The sequence below is a fragment of the Pristis pectinata genome, chromosome 6 (assembly GCF_009764475.1).
Source record: "Pristis pectinata isolate sPriPec2 chromosome 6, sPriPec2.1.pri, whole genome shotgun sequence".
Classification (NCBI taxonomy): domain Eukaryota; kingdom Metazoa; phylum Chordata; class Chondrichthyes; order Rhinopristiformes; family Pristidae; genus Pristis; species Pristis pectinata.
Window position 1 is genome coordinate 92,854,757 of NC_067410.1, and position 12,656 is coordinate 92,867,412.

At 39.6% G+C, this 12,656-nt stretch overlaps 1 protein-coding gene across 9 annotated transcripts in view; it reads left to right on the top strand.

Annotated features, from left to right (window-relative positions):
- The first annotated feature begins 5,382 nt into the window (after window positions 1-5,382).
- The window catches only part of LOC127571234 (fibulin-1-like), a 149,473-nt gene continuing 142,199 nt past the window's right edge, over window positions 5,383-12,656 (top strand). For all 9 annotated transcript variants that reach the window (XM_052017434.1, XM_052017431.1, XM_052017433.1 and 6 more), the window contains exon 1: window positions 5,383-5,561. In XM_052017434.1, the coding sequence (XP_051873394.1) occupies window positions 5,483-5,561 (79 nt within the window). In that variant the 5' untranslated portion in view covers window positions 5,383-5,482. The remainder of the gene's footprint in view (window positions 5,562-12,656) is intronic.

Consider the following 12,656-nt stretch of genomic DNA (forward strand, 5'->3'; position numbering starts at 1 on the left):
ACATTTTTAAGTTATGATCTTTTTGTATTCTTTGTGATTGTTTCAATAATTCCTTTCCTTCTAAAAACATGTTGGGGAGAATTTCATACTTGCTGATTAGAGCTGAAAACATTTGGATGGAACTGAGACCAATCAGTGGCTGACACTCTTGTACACATTTGGTACTAACAATCTCCTCCATTTTGAACATAAAATGCCTTCTATGTTATTTGATGGAAGAACTAAGTTGACATTTCTGCATCTTTATGCCATACTATATACTCTTGTCACTTCATTTTATGATTAATAATATTTATTGTTTGCTAGATTTTCTATTATTCATTAACAGAATTTTGTTTATATATTTAGCATATAAATATCTCTTGATTTTAATGAAAGAAGATGAACCTTGAAATTCACTCCTGCTGGCAGTCAGGAGTAGCAAAGGGACATGAATTGCATTCATTAATTCACCCAGTCATGGAAATTGGGAAAGGTTTAATCTTACGAGGTTTTATGAAACAAGAAAGCAGTCACTACTGCCCATATTTTTTTGGGGAATGGCTTTTTTCTGATAAGCAGTCACCTTTGACCTGATGGCTCAATACAAGTAGAAGTGGCATGGAGAAAATACACCTTAGCTGAAATCAGGCACAGGGTCTGTGTCACTCACTGTGCCTGTGATCTCAAATGAGCTGGAGCTTCAGGAATTGGTATCATTTTTTCTTTTGAGAAAGATGTCACTCAGCTGGTGGGGACCACAAAGAGTGGTGAGTGTTTCCTGCTGACCTTCATAACACTGGCCAACCTACAATGTAGGCAGAAACCCATCTGCCCTCCCCACCTCCTTCACTTTATTCCATATACCACCTTCCTCTCCTATCAGATTCCATCTCCAAGCTTCTGACACTATTTCCCCATCTGCCTATCACCCTTCCTCGCCTGGATCCATCTATTGCTTGCTAGCTCTTGCTCCCCCTATTCCCTTCACCTTTTCATACCCACTATTGCCCCTCTATCATTCAGTCTCAAAACACTGACTGTCCATTTCCCTCCATAGATGCAGTTCCTCCAGCATCTTGTCTTTTGATCCAGATTCCAGTATCTGCAGCATCTTGAGCTGTCAACCATCTCTTCTTCTGCTGCGTTTGACTCAGTGGGTGAGGAATTGGTGTTATTCCTCATCTAGAGAGACTCAGTCATCACTCTGATGCAGTAGTGAACCACAAGGTGTCTCTATTGTTACCTGCTGTACTTTGTATTTATCCAATGACATGGAGGTTTAAGGCCAGTGAGACCTCCAAGCAATGTCGTCAAAGCCTTTGGTTGGGCTCCTGGATAAGTACAGGCATCACTGGTGTTCCTTCCGAATCAAGTTGAAGCACAAAAGCTTTTACCTAATGACCCTCTGTGGGTATGACATATGCTGTTCACATCCACTTCTTTTTCCTTCTTGTTCTAATTTCCTTTATCGCTCTCCCTCCTCTACTACTTCCAAGATATTTTCCAGAACTCACTATTCAGTTGTTCAAATGCGTATTCCCCAGAAAAGGCTCAGAAGCTGTCCAGTAGACTGAATGGATAACAAGCCCTTTAAGCAATGCTCCTGCAGAGTTCTTTGTGATTATTTAGGCTTGAATTTATCAGATGTTAATCCACGACCATTTTGTGTCTGAGAAAAAATGACAATGTGATTGAATTTCTGCAGCACTATCTTCGATCAGGAAAGTTGGCAGTGATTCATCTGATGGTTTGATTTATTAATGTCTAAAAATGTAGATGCAGATTCTTCACTTTGTAAAAGATTCTTTAAAAAGGATCAACGTCACAAAATTGTATTTGGTGATTGTGTTTTCAGTGATAACAACCATGAAATTTATCATAGTTGTACAGTTTCTGTTGGTTAACTACATTTCTATTTTGTTATAATATAGATAATAACCACGATCTTGTGGTTTTGGATTAATTTTATTAAATTCATGAATTCTCCTTGTCGTCATTTTTTGTCGGTCTAGTAGATAATCATGTTTTAACTGCAACAGCAGAACATTTATAAACTGCAGAGTTAGAGTTTAGATAAAGGTAGGGTATTCTTGAATATTTGATTGATTTTGATTGTTTGCACCAGATGCTTAGAAAATCATCCCAGTTAGTAGCACTAACCATGGTATATAGCAGTGGCAGCACATTTTACTTTGTTTCTGAAATTTGGTAACTTTCTCTTGGGTTGTGACTTTGTCAACAAACCTTTCAGGAAAACTTCAGATCATCTGAAAATCAACAGGATCACGTATGGGAGATAAACAAAGATATTCAGATCCCCCTTGGATCATTTGATAAGATGAAATAAAACCTCAAGAATGGCTTCTCTATGTGGCACGATATTGTGATACTAGTGTGTAACTGTAAATGTGTTTTGTTATGTGAAAGGTATGTGGAATTGAATTTATCTAAAGACTTCGTCTTAGACATGTACTATCACCTGACAACATTTGAGAGAGTACTTAGATGCACTCAGCTTGAAAGGATTAAATAATTAAAGCCTGGTTGCAATCACTGTTCCCACAAAGATTACTTTACAGATATTGTACGTTTACAAAGCAGGAGAAACCTCACTGGGTTTGTCAATTGTCCTATGCATTCATCTATGTTCATTCTTCATTTGATTAATGTTCTGATTATAATGTTGTACTTTTTGCATACATCCTTACACAATGCAGAAATCTGCATGCATTATACAAGAATCTATTTTAATGTCCCTAACAAGAAGAGGACATTTCATACAAAAGTAAATACGAGGTAAACACTTGATGAAATAAACCTAGTGGAAGAAGCTTTACACATTTTGAAGACCTATTAAGAGCAAGGGTTAAGAACCAAATGACACCAACAATGAACTGTCAAAGATTTTGGAACTACAGTGTGCTCCTGGCCATTAAAACAATCACATACACAGGACATTTGAGTGAACTTTATCTGTGGAAATATAGTCTACATACATGGAAACAAAGAAAAAAGGACACAAAAGGAAATGGATTAGCTGAAGGGATAGGCAAGTAAAAAGTCATGAATTGTCTTATTCTTTCTCCATATGAATTGTTATCTTCTTTCTCGATAGTCCTACAGGATCAAGGTGAATTTGTTTTAACTCCATTTTTGAGGTGTGGATGATGCCTGTGTGTGAATTCTTTTAAGATGGGTGGCCATTGCACACCAGCTACCCACACTCTTGAAAGAGCGAGGTCTTGGTCCAGTGGGTAGGAAGTCCAAGATGAACAGAGGCCAGTCTCTGCTGAACAGATTAAGAACATATGAGCACGCACCCTAAGTACATATGAAGCTCTCTGAGCACATACACACCCAATTAACTAATTCAACTGAGTACTCTACTATATGTAACACAATCTTCTTCCCTCTTCCTTAGCTTCCCAGATCCCAATCCTAGATCCCTTCCTTTCTTCAGTCCTATATCTGATACCTTTCCCCTGACTCCTCCCTCAGTTTCCCTCCCCTTTCACTCACCTCCTTCTGTCCTAGCTCCTTCTCTCTTCCTTTTCCTTACAATTCTCCTGCTCTCTCTCCCCTCTCTCAATCTCAGCCTCTCCCCCCCCCCCCCCCAACCATTTCTACCTGTTGGTTGGTTGCTTTCTCCTAAAGTGAAGCTGCCAATGGCTCTTTGTCACTTGATATTCTCAGAGCTGCTGCTGCTTTGTTATGAGTGCCCACAAATAATATTAATGGATAGGTGATATCTGTTAGGATGATTAAACATCCTGTACATTTCCCAGCATAGCATCTCCTCATTCTTAGAAAAGTGTTCTATATTCCTAGGTCTACAAATGACCCTTGTAATTTCCAAACCTGAAATGAAAAAGCTTTTTCTCGAAGTGCTGAACCTCAGGGAGCATAAAATACGACTGGTGTGTGAATGATTGGAATCAAAACAGCTCTGTTCCTCATTCTGATGGGATTTCTGTCTGTCTCTTTTACCTTGCCTGACCTGCAGAGCGCTTCCAGCATTTTTTGCTTATATTTCAGATTTCCAGCATTTTACTGTCTTTTTGTTTTTCAATTTCTATAATTGTCTAGGATTCATTATCTCCTAAAAAATTCACTCCCCTCCAGAATTTTTCTGTCCAAAAGTAGGTTCCGTGTATTACACCAATGTGTCCTTTGCACCTTTCAAACTGCAGTCTATTTGTTTGAGATTGAAATGCTAGTTTGTAATGTGAGTTTAAACCCAGTGGCAATTTGGTTGGAAATGCTAGAGAGAGAATTATGTCACATCTGACTGGATCAGGTTCAATCTTGGGTTTAAGAGATGACACTGTGTTAATTGATTGTCCTTGTCTTTATGCTGTTCCCACAGAAAGACCAGATAGTGAATTCCCTCAAACATTCTTTTCTGTCTAATGATATCCAGAATACTTGTTCAGCACTTCAAGCTCAGCACCGAAACCCTGTGGAGCAGCTGGGTTCCTCTGGTTGTAAATCCTGTCAATCACGATGGGCCTAACAAGCCTGGCCCACAAAATTGCTGCTTAAAATAACTTCAGATATACAGTCCTGATGCAGCTTTTCAATATGAAATGTTGACAATTTCTTTCCCCCCACAGATGCTGCTCAGCCTGCTGAGTTCCTTCAGCTGATTGTTTTTTGCATCAGCTTCTACTATCTTCCAGCCCAAGTTGTCTGCTTGTGCTTCCCCCACCCCAACCCCCATCCCCTTTGGAATCCTTTGATGCTATTCTCTGGATTGGTTAATCTCACATTTCAATGGTAGGTTTGAATAATATCACCATCTTGGGCATCTACTGGGGTTGGAGTTACTTTGCTTTCAGGTTTTCTTGGTTTTCTCAGCAGGTGGAAGTTAGACTAAATTATTGTCTTTAATGCCTGGTAGGTCAGATCACCTGTACTTCTACAGAACCCATGTGCAAAAACTGGCTGTCCCATTTTCTATGTCACAATGACAAGTTACACTTTAAGTGATATTTAATTAGTTGCAAGATGCTTTGAGATTGAGATTTTCAGGCCATGAGATGTGCTATATAAGTGCAAGCTTCCTTTTTTATATAAATACACTTAGTCAATAAATGGCCCAAGGTCTCCCAAAGTTTAAATTCAATGGTTCATTGTTCTGCTAACAGAAGAATATCTTGTTATAAATTGTCCATTAAGCAAAAGCATTCAATTGAAAGAAAAATGACGATGAAAAGCCCTGTTACTAAACATGTACTTTTCTATAACTTTTAACCATTAGAAATCTGACTACCTAATAAAAGACTTGGAATTTACCAGGAAGTCATTCCACAGATTAATTTACCACTGAAATATGAGATTAATTAACCCGGAAAATAGCACAGAAAAATTCCAAAGATGGGTGGAACATTAACAAACAACTTGGTCTGAAAGCTTTTATAAATCGAGTCCTTTATTTTAAGACAGCCTCCTCGGACGGCAAACTTGTTTTGTATTAAGTTACAAGGAATAATACAATAACATGGCGAATGCAGTACTGTGGATTTACTCCTTTCTCTTACTTCTTATCAGTGACTTAATCCATGGACAGATTATAACAGGTAAACAAACTTGCTACCATTATTGGTGTAATCATCAGGGTTATAAAATGCAAGAAGTCGAATTACTTGTGGAACAATAATATCAAGCAAAGATTTTTCCTAGACTTTAAATGTAGAAAAATCAGAAGAGCATTCTATATAATTTAATTTACTTTATCTGGTAAACTGTGTGATTTCAATTGATTAACTCTTGGGATATTTATGGATCTCTAAACTTTGGCAGTGCTTAATAATTCCAGATGCAAATAAATTCATCTAGCATCAGTGAAAAGGAGAGTGGGTTAAATATAAGGTAATTAAAAAAAGTATACTTTATAATTGTTTGATTGGAAACTTATGACTGGACCAAAAAAGAGATAACTTAGGTTCATTTTCTCTTTGTAGTATGTATAGCATAGAACATAGAATATTACAGCACAGTACAGGCCCTTCGGCCCATGATGTTGTGCTGACATTTTATCCTACTCTAAGATCTATCTAACCCTTCCCTCCCACATAGCCCTCTATATTTCTATAATTTTAGTGGTTTAATGGTTTATAATGATAGTCCTGGGATTCCATCTGATCATCAGGATCCCACTGCAGCAAATGGATTGTCAATGAAATTTTATTTACAAAGTTCATTATGTCAAGAAATTGGACATATGAATAGAATAGAATCTAACTTACTATCTTGGCTAATCAGAAACCTGTATTGGTCTTGAGGATGAGTGGGGTAGATAAAGTGTGCAAAATGATATTTTTGCCTGGTATTTGGAACAGATTGTGTGATGTTTTTGCACAATCCGATTTCAATGACAATTGAAATCAAACTGAAAATCAGGAACCTCGTGTAAATTACACACAGTATGTAACTTCCATTCTGGCCCTATGTGTACTTGATGCACTAATCCACAGGTGACCTTGGATAGATACAGTGGTGTCTAATAATGTGGTTTGCACACTTGCATGTTACTTCCGTATGGTATGTTATTTCCACTCATGCAAAAGGAAACCTTTCTAATGTCTGTGAGGTCTGATTCTGCTTGTCTTAAAGGCATCTGTCTCAGCAGATCCCAGGCTGACACTGGGAACCCAACCTATGGAGGACCCCCTTAGCACAGTGCCTGGTCAGCTGTCCTTTGGAGTCCCCAGCAGATGCCTGAGACTATGACCCTTGCCTGTCCAGATGGCAGCACCCAACTCCAACATAATCACTAGTTGCATCCTCATCACTGATCATACCTTTAAAGCTGCAGTCACAATCTCAAGGCCAGAGCTTTCTTTGCAAGGAAATCCTGTAGTGGACATAAAAGTCCATAGTGTCAGCTTTGCAATTAAGAATAAGCTCATCACTCAGCTCACAGAGCTTTTTGTAGCTATCAATGAACGCCTTATGACACTTCATTTTGAGGTCAGCAATAGCCAGTCTATTGATGCGATCATGAAGCTTGACGCTGATGAAGATGTCAAGGAATAATCCTACTCAGAGCTTGATCAAGTCCTGACCAACATTCCCAAGAAAGAAAGGATCAATCTCCTTGGAGATTTTAATGCTAGAGCTGGTGTGATTCTGATCTCCAGAATTGCAACATTGGGAAGTAAACAGTATGAAGGATCAATTCCAGCAGCATGTTACTTCTGAGAAATGTGTAGTGCCTGGCCTGGTTATCATGAATACTTTCTGTAGACAGAGTAAGACATCCTGGATATCCCTTTGCTTCAAGCATTGTCACCTCTTTGATTACACTGTTGGCAGAGCTTAAGAACAGAAGGAAGATACATTACCAGCATAGAGTCAATGAGAGTTGGAAAGGATCCAGCATCAATATTCAGATTGACTTTAAGTCTTGCTATCAGGGAAGATCAATGGGAAAGAAATTCAAAACTAAATTCCTGCAAGACATAATCATTTGCAAGTGCCTTGAAGAGAGGTTTTTTTGCCACAGCTGATGATAATAAGGCAAGTTTTGGAAGAGTTTAAAGACTGTCCTGATCAGTCCTGAAGAAGGGTCCTGACCTGAAACGTTGACTACCTGCTTTTCTCCATGGATGCTGCCTGGCCTGCTGAGTTCCTCCAGCATCGTCATGTTTTTCATGAAAGACTGGGCTTCTCTGAGCATGTGCTGACTCCATTGGCTAGATCACCCACTATCATCAAAACTGTGAGTGGTGAAACAACTTCTCATGCCAACAGTAGAAACAGTGATTTCAGCAACTCAAGGCTGAAACTCAAAGGAAGATCTGTACCATCATGTTGGCAAGAAATGACCAAGGAAATGAAGATTAATGCTGACAAACGTGACACGAACTTTTTCCTCTCTACAAGAACCACTTATGGTCCAAGGTTCTGCAATTCCACAGCATTCCAAGCCAAAGATGTGTTGACACTCTTTAAGGACTACAAAGGCATCAAGCCAGATGAACTCAGTTTTCCTGAACTGTGACAGATTTTGCTGTTGAATCTGCCTCTCGAGGCTCTGAAAGAGTGTCCCACCCCATCATAGAGGAAGTAAGGTGCACCACCATGCAAACAATGAACCAGCAGCCTGCCGGAGACATATCATACTGGCAAAAATCTACAACATCAGAGGTAAAGAATGGGAACAGAAACTGCCTACTCTTTAAATCTGCTATTAAGAGGAAATTCCAGAAACTTGAGAAATACCAACATTGTTACAAATGCTATTGAGGCATTGCCTTGTTCTTTACAGGAGGAACAGTCCTGCCTCTCTCCTTGCAAGGTGCCTCCTAGAAATGACTGCTCTCTAAAATTTAAAATCCTATGGCTTTATTACTATGGCTGTCACCATTCTCTGCAATGGCCTCGATACAGGTCTTGTTACCTGCTAATTGTGTGATCAGAGGTGCATATGTCTGCACCAGATGAGCAGAAATGTGAGAGGTGGTGCACTATATCAGGAATTGTTTTGTTCTGTCAGTGAGGGTGTGGGGGCTGAGTCACCAAAAAGCTGGGTAAGGAGCCAAGAATGAGGATTCACATACAATAATAAGTGTAAGCAGCATTAGATGAATGGCAGCACGAAATAGCCCAAGGTGTTGTGTTGAAGGTGTGTAAATGAATGAGCTGGAGAAATAAGTGGAGAGGAAGATGTCCAGACAGGTAGCAAGGTTGAACAATATGCACAGCAATCTACAATATTGCAAATTGGGCAGCACAGTGGCACAGCTAATAGAACACAACCGGCTTCGATTCTGACCTGTGGTGCTGTCTGTGTGGAATTTTCCATATGACCATGTGGGTTCCCCTGGTGCTCTAGTTTTCTCCCACACCTCAAAGGTGTGCAGGTTGGTAGGTTAATTGGCCACTGTAAATTGCCTCTTGTGTGTAGATGAGTGGTAGAATCTGGGAAAGTTGATGGGAATGTGGGGAGAATAAAATGGGATTGATGCAGGATCAGTGTAAATGGGTGCTTTCTATCTTGGTCCTTGCAGTCATCATATTTCCTGTGCAATTTGCAGTTGAAGTCCACCTTCAATAAATAATGTTCAGCAAAACTGTGGTTTCTCTTATAAAATTGGGGAATGCCCTTTGTCTGTGAGCCAGAAATTGTTTCTATGTCATTGTATCTTTGGTGGGAGATACAAAGAAAACAAAGCAAATATCACCTATTTTGCCAAATGTCTAGAGCTAAGGCAGGTGTCTGACTGGTTATGCTGGGAGATCTGGAGGCTGTAGCTTAATTTCAGCATTGCATATCAGATTGGGACAGAGGGAATTTCATATTGTTCTGGAGTGTGCTCACTGTCAAGTAACTCCCTACTTATAATTGTCTGAGATTCTCAAAGTTCTTCCTTTGTTTTCCAACACTATATAATTCATATTCATATTCTCTTGTGATATAGAAAGGAGCTATTTGGCCTTTCAAATCTATGTTAGCCCTCAGTTGTAACTGACAACCATAACTTGAATAAGTAAATAGATGACCTTATCAAAGAAACATTCTCCAATTTTATAACAGAAACCAAATTGTTATTTTACACTTCTTGGCCAAGTTGTATCTTAAGTGCTGAAAACTTGACCAGTACAAGAAAAAATATAGATAAAAATTAGACCAAAATTTTTACTAAAAATATAAAACAAAATAGAATTTCATTCTAATTGTCTCATTAGCTATTTTATTTTAAACAAAGCAATTATTTTAATTGAAACTAATCACATAAGTTATATGGCAAAATAATGTCAACAATAACACATAGAAACATGAAAAAATGAACAGTTCCCCAGAATGTGTCCATCTAGCCTTTCATTGACACCATGCTCTTGTCAATCTCTCAAAGCCATAGAGTCATACAGCATGGAAACAGGTCCTTCAATGCAATGAGTCCATCCCTATCATAAGCACCCATTTACACTATTCCTATACTAATCCCATTTTATTCTTTTAACATTCTCATCAATTCCCTTCAGATCCTACCACTGACCTCAGAGCAATTTACAATGGTGAACCAACCAGCCTGTACATCTTTGGGATGTGAGAGGAAACTGGAGCACCCCGGGAAAACCCATATGGTCACAAGGAGCATATGCAAACTCCACACAGCTAGCACTAGGGTTCAGGATTGAATCTGGGTCACTGGAGGTATGAGGCAGCAGCTCTATTAGCTTTACCACTGTCCCTCCCTACTCTACAACTCTGTACCTTTAACTTCTTCACCAAAAATATTCTATTATTTCCAAGGGCAATGAATAAACAAAACACCATTTTACAGTGACAACAATTTTAATTTTAACAACATATTTAATCTGTTTTTTTCTTAAAATCTCTCTCACCCTTTTCTCTTGACTCTTAAGGAAGAATTTTACTCTGGAGTAGCATGTGCATTTGGCAGGTAGAAATGGAAATTGTAAAAGTTGTGAGCTCGACAGGAAACTGACTTTAATCCATCAACTGCATTTCTCTCAGGTGCATTGGAATGCATCCAAATAACCTGGGAGGTGGTGGATTGTTAATTAAAAAATCCCAATTGCTCAACTGAAGCAATATTTCAATAAAAATAATGTACCACTGTTCCGCTCCACCCTATGACTCTGTACCTCTAACTCCTTCACCAAAACCATCACTCGTTTCCCAGACCTCCAGAAGTTCACCAGTGCAGATAAAAACATATTGCCACTCAGTGGCTGAAGCAAACTCAAACAACCACTTCAATGAACATTCAGGGTTCATCTGTTAATAAGAAAGGGCTTGCTCACAGTTTTTTTGTTGCGGGGCTATGTGCTTCTGCCTTAGATGTTTTCTGAAACACATCACATTGGCTGCCTCGGAGTAGATGTGGTCCAATATGGCACTGAACCAGCACCCTCTCTTTCTTTTCACTTAGTCAATCCCTTGGTATCAAGGATGTTTTGCTCCCGTTTCATTCCTGTGGGTTCTGAGGTGGCTGATGAAGCCAACGTGGGACCCGTAGGCTGCCGGGATAGGGCAGGATTTGTTTAGTGAGGGAGGTGGGTGGGTAAATCAGGAGTTATGTTATCCTTCTGCTGCATATGCTGGGCTTCTGTGTCTGCTCCTGACAAATGGAGGTTCTTAATGCCAGCCCAAATACATCTCCATTCTGAGCAATCACCAGCCAGGGATTCTCACAAGACCATGTGGATGTTATACATTTTCAAGGAGGCTTTGAGAATGTCTTTGCTCCTCTCCCTCTCACAGAAAATGTCTGCTTTGGGAGTATGTTGGCAGGCATATGAATGATGTGACCCAGCAGAGCTGACAAAGTGCAAGAAGAATCTTAGTGCAGGAATTAATGGACCACATTGGGAGTATCGTCGTTGAGTTTTGTGCAGTGTTTGAGATCCAGATCTTCAAGCATTCTTTTCCTTAGTTGAGCAAAGGTTGTGCTGCTGTACTGAAGGTTACAGTGAATTTCATCTTTGATGTATGCTATTACTTAAAGGTGGCTCTCAAAATATAAACCAGCAGCACCATGAGCAGCACCACAAGATCACACAAGATCACACGACAAAGGAGCAGAAGTAAGCCAAGTAAACTATTCTGCCATCTAGCCCCAATTCCCGGCCTTTTCCCCATATCCCTTGATAACTTGACTAATTAGATACCTATCAATCTCCTCCTTAAACACCCCCAACGATCGGGCCTCCACAGCTGTATGTGGCAATGAATTCCATAAATCCACGACCCCCTGGTTAAAGAAATTTCTCCTCATTTCCGTTCTAAATGGGTACCCTTTAATTCTAAGACTGTGCCCTCTTGTCCTGGACTCACCCACCAAGGGAAACAACTTAGCCATATCTACTCTGTCCAGTCCTTTCAACATTCAAAATGTTTCTATGAGGTCTCCTCTCATTCTTCTGTACTCCAATGAATACAGTCCAAGAGCCGACAATCGCCCATCGTACGTAAGCCCTTTCATTCCAGGAATCATCTTTGTAAATCTTCTCTGAACCCTCTCCAATATTAGTAGATCCTTCCTAAGATAAGGGGACCAAAACTGCACATAGTATTCTAAGTAAGCCCCATAGAGCCTCATCAACACATCCTTACTTTTATATGTTATTCCTCTCGAAATGAATGCCAACATAACATTCGCTTTTCTTACCACCAATCCAACCTGGTGGTTAACTTTTAGGGTATCCTGCATGAGAACCCCCAAGTCCCTTTGCACTTCTGTATTTTTAATTTTCTCCCCATCTGGATAATAATCTGCCCATTTATTTCTTTTTCCAAAGTGTACAACTGCACATTTCTCATCATTGAATCTCATCTGCCATTTCTTTGCCCATTCTCCTAAACTGTCTAAGTCTCTCTGCAGCCTTTCTGTTTCTTCAATACTTCCTACTCCTCCTCCTATCTTGGTGTCCTTTGCAAAATTAGCCACAAAACCATTTACTCCATAATCTAAATCATTGATATAGTGTAAAAAGAAGCGGCCACAACACTGACCCCTGCAGAACACCACTGGTAACTGGCAGCCAACCCGAACAGGATCCCTTTATTCCCACCTTTTGCTTTCTGCCTACCAGCCAATGCTCCACCCATTCTAATATCCTTCTTGTAATTCCATGACCTCTCATCTTATTAATCAGCCTCTTGTGAGGCACCTTGTCGAAGGCCTTTTGAAAATCCAAAT